At 44.5% G+C, this 4510-nt stretch overlaps 1 protein-coding gene across 1 annotated transcript in view; it reads left to right on the forward strand.

The window, feature by feature from the left end:
* The window catches only part of LOC119887852 (rap guanine nucleotide exchange factor 1-like), a 6278-nt gene extending 2397 nt beyond the window's left edge, over positions 1-3881 (forward strand). Inside the window, exons 4-7 of the mRNA XM_038698428.1 lie at positions 972-1207; positions 3301-3350; positions 3430-3562; positions 3633-3881. Coding sequence (XP_038554356.1) covers positions 972-1207; positions 3301-3350; positions 3430-3562; positions 3633-3881 — 668 coding nt within the window. The remainder of the gene's footprint in view (positions 1-971; positions 1208-3300; positions 3351-3429; positions 3563-3632) is intronic.
* Positions 3882-4510: the final 629 nt, after the last annotated feature.

The raw sequence follows: 4510 nt of genomic DNA on the forward strand, positions 1-4510 counted from the left end.
GCAGCTGAAATCGAGACTCATCAGACCAGGAAGGTTTTTCCTTCTTCTGTTGTCCAGTGTTAGTGAGCCTGTGTGAACTGTAGCTTCAGCTTCCTGTTCTCAGCTGACAGGAGTGGCCCCCGGTGTGGTCTCCTGCTGCTGGAGCCCGTCTGCTTCAAGGTTCAATGTGTGGGTAGAACCTGGTGACCTGCTTCACTTCATCAGAGAGGAGGGAGCTGCTGATTTGTAGTGAGGGGTTTCATTCTGGCTCCAACAACCAGTCGCCCCCCAGTACTGAAGACAGTCATAATGAGCTGAAGCTGCAGAGCAGGGTCTCTTTTTCTGAGGATATTAGTAGCCATAGTCATATTATTCTAATTTGGGGGGGTCCTTAGTTCCCTCCGGTACCCCTCAGACTGTCGTGAGTTAAAATGTTAAAATGTTCTGCATCGTTTGAATTATTGTCTATCCTACAATTTATAAATCATCTATATAATGTATGTAATATATAACATGTGTCCAATCCAACGAGTCCACTAAAACTTCTAAATTGACTTTCAATCGGCCCAGCAGGAGTTGAGATACGACCACTTCTGGTTGAAAATGTCAGAAATGCATCCAGCTTCCTCAATAACCTGCGAAACCACTTCAGTATTGTCCAAATCGGCCAAGCAGTTTCTGAAATATTGTACATATGGTGATTATGCAAATTCATGGAATTTCATGATCACACATATGTGATCATGCCAATTGTCCAACATATGCAGGTTAGCATCTGGCAGTTTCTGAATGTTGGACATTTCTAACATGAAACCTTTCTGGGTTCACGTTGCTGACACGAAGAGTAGGATACAGGCGTTTCCCCAGTTTACAGGGAACCAACGAAGAAGAAGAGCAGCTGAAACTAACCAGCACTGAACACAGCTCTCTGTACTAAGCTACTTTTTATTTGATACCTGTCTGTCTGTCTCTCTCTGTCTGTCTTCATCCAGTCCACGAGTACCTCCAGTTCTGTTCGTCCTACAGCGCTCAGTCAGCAGCCAGCTTCTACCAGCGACCTTTGACCTCCAGTCAGCGATACAGTAACAGGCAGCGAGAGGTGGAGACTGCTTACCAGCTCACACACCTGGAAACACACCTGGAAACGCACCTGGACACAAACACTCAAGACTCCGCCCCCTCACCTGAGCTGCCTGCTCCAGTTCTACCACCAAAGAAGAGACTGCAGGTACACGCAGGTTGACTGATTGACGCCTACAGCCACGATCCTCCAAATACAAAAAACATCTAAAGGATGAAAACAATCATTTCACCTGTGGTCCTTCGGCTCAGGTGTTCCTGACTGATATTTATATTTCACGTTAAGGCGTACTGGAGACCTGCAAGCTGCTGGGAGGCTTTTAATTTGACACTTTGAACTTTAAACAAAGTGTTGAATTCATTTAAAGGCAAACAACGAAAGGTGAACAAATGAATTAGTTCATGAGGAAAGAGAAAGTGAGACGGTCACCTGATTTCATTAAATTTTCTGCCGTCTGTTTCTGACTTTCATTTAGAAATCAGCAGAATAATGTCCAAGTGTTTGATTCACAGAAACAAACACTTGGACATTTAGTGTCTCGAGGATTGATCAGAAACACAGAGGAGATGTTGTTTCTGCAAACATCTGGTCTGTAATAATATATCTCCAGAGGCCTGTTATCAGTAGCCATCACCCTGTGCTCTAACGACTCGCTCTCTTTGCTAATCAAAGTTTATAATTTTTAAAGGCTGATTTATCATTAGAAAACCCTTAATCAATCACATCGTGCTGATCAAAGAAGATATAAAACTGGCCTTCTTTAGACTTGTTGAGGATCTGGATCATCAGCAGCTGTTGATTCTATTAGATGCTCAAAACAGCCAGAAACACAGAACTTCCTTCTGAAGCTCGTCAGTTTGTTTTTGTTCTGAGAAATGAAGCTGTTCCTTTATGTTTGGTTAACATGTCAATTAGTCTTAATCAGGTTTCAGCCAGTTATTTTAAACCCCAATTAAAGCTGGCGACCGATCTGACATGAACAGTTTCAGGCCAATCTCTAATCTCGCTGTCCTTTCAAAAATCACTAGTTGCCAACTTAAATCACATTTGGACTCACACAATGTTTTAAATACAGACAAAGGTTTCGGATCAGGGCACAGTACAGTAAACACCACTTGTGGACCATGATTACTTGGTGCTGGCATTGGATGCAAAGCGGCTAAATGGCTCCACTTTATCTGACCAGTTGTCCATAGATAAGGTTAAACATGCTGATGACATGTCCAATCCAGTCCTTGTTACGAAGGGTGTTCCACAGTGATCAGTTTTGGGATCTTTGCTTTTTCTAGTTTGCATTAATAATGTTTGTCCCAAGTTCAAATTCTGTAAGTATCAATCTGTATGCAGATGATGCAGTTATGTACTCTTGTGCCCCCACAGCAGATACCGCCTTGAATACCCTGCAAAATGCTCTATCAGATCAGAAACTGCTTTAAAACTCGATCAAAACTACAGTTATGAATTTTTCCCCTGATCAGGTATGAAGGTAGAACCTGTCTGAGCCTGGTCTGGATTCAGTCCGTTAATAATTACAAATATTTGGGCATTTGGTTGGACAAAAACTTATATTTTCAGCCAATAGAAAGAAAAGATGGCTTTTTCTCTGCAACAAAATGTGGGGGTGGTGATGGACAGTGGATAAGACATGCATTGGTGTGAGAGACCCGGGTTCAATCCCCCACTGTGACCCATCCACCAGTGTGTCCTGTACAAGACACTTAACCCCTAGTTGCTCCAGAGGCGTGCAACCTCTGACATATAGAGCATTTGTAAATCGCTTTTTATAAAAGCGTCAGCTAAATGAACAAATGTAATTTTAATTGTAAAAATGATGATAATTAACCAATTATCAAACTGACTTCTGTTGAAAATGGATTAGCTGATGAATCGTTAAATGTTGTTGTAGTGACTGACTGAGTTTACGGTACCAGCCACCCTCACTGGTTTCAGCAGGACTTTGTTAAGACCATTTGGTCTGTTATTATTCAGCCGTTATCAACCAGCCCAGTCATTATCAATTAGCGATATGATGCTGATCATCAGCTGATCATGTCAGTAACAGTTTGATGACGTGAGCGAGCAAACGGTCCACGCCCTGTGGGACCTGGTCTTTGGTCTTGTATAGGGGAGGTTAGAATGTGTCCATCAAAAAGCTTCATCGTGTGACGATGATGAAGAAGCAGGAGCGCTGTGACCTGATCACTCTTATTGATCACCTGATCTGTTTGTGTGGTCATCAGGATCCAGCTGAGAGCGACGATCAGAATGAGGAGACGCAGCGCAGAGACAGGTGACACACACACACACACACAGACAGGTAACACACACATTTACACTGGAGCACCCAGTGACGCCGCTCCGCTCTGCAGTTCTCAGGGTCTCCAGCAGGAGGCGGAGCCCGGCAGGAGGAGCAGGGAGCAGCAGGATGAGCAGCAGGAGCAGGAGGAGGTGTTACTGACCAACCACAAGGAGATCCTCCACAGAATCACAATGAAACCTGAGGTACGGTCCTGACCCTGACCTCTGACCTCTCTAGAGCGCCTCACCTCTAACTGATCTCTGTCTGTCTCAGGAGGAGGAGGGGCCGGATGTGAAGGCAGCCTCACCTGACATCCTATTGGTCTACGCCACAGAGACGGACAAGAGCCCCGGTGAGTCCTCGCCTCCCCTTAGCTGTGGTAGAGATTTGTTTTTCTTGTGTGAAATTTTCACAGCAAATATTCACATCTGCTTCAGAATCAGAAAAAGAAGCAGAGCGTCTGTGGCTCACACAAAAACACACGTGGACCAGATGATTTCAGGAAGTGGAGTTCAGGACTAGGGACTTCATCTGAGAGAGGGAGTAGAGGGAGGCAACAGAAGAAAAGAGTCCAGTGGTGGAAGCTGATCACAGTTTGATGGACTGTCAGGATTAAACTACATCAGTAGTGATGAAACAGACATTCAGCCGCGGTCATGAAAAGATTCAGTTCAGTCATTACACCTGACCACAGACGGTATAACAGTATTGGGCGTAGCCGCCGAGACGTCCTCCGTTGGTTTATGGACCGCCTTTTTGAAGCCTGAAGCATTTTGCCTGTCGCCATCTTGTTTTTTTGTAACCGGACGTAACATATTTGGACAAGAGGGCGGAGCTAGCTAGCTTGGTCAGCAAAGTGCATCTGTAGTTCACATTAACTGTGATAGTAGCTGGGATGCTAATTTTGGCTAGTGACAAACAGGCTTAAAGAGGTGGTATTCTGCTTTTTGGCCTGTTTCTCTCCTTTATTCATAGTTTTCAGTCACGTGACATGTGCGGTGACCTGGAGGGCAAAACAACGACCAACATAGCGGCTCACACTGCGACTCCCCCATAGAGACGCCGCAAAAGCAGTCAAATTTATTTGGATCACCTTCCAACTTAAGAAAAAGAAAGATATGAACACAAACTGAAAGTGTTGGGTTACAGTA

Source organism: Micropterus salmoides, unplaced genomic scaffold, assembly GCF_014851395.1.
Source record: "Micropterus salmoides isolate LMB-PRFRI ecotype aquatic unplaced genomic scaffold, ASM1485139v1 Ms_hic_scaffold_4390, whole genome shotgun sequence".
NCBI lineage: Eukaryota > Metazoa > Chordata > Actinopteri > Centrarchiformes > Centrarchidae > Micropterus > Micropterus salmoides.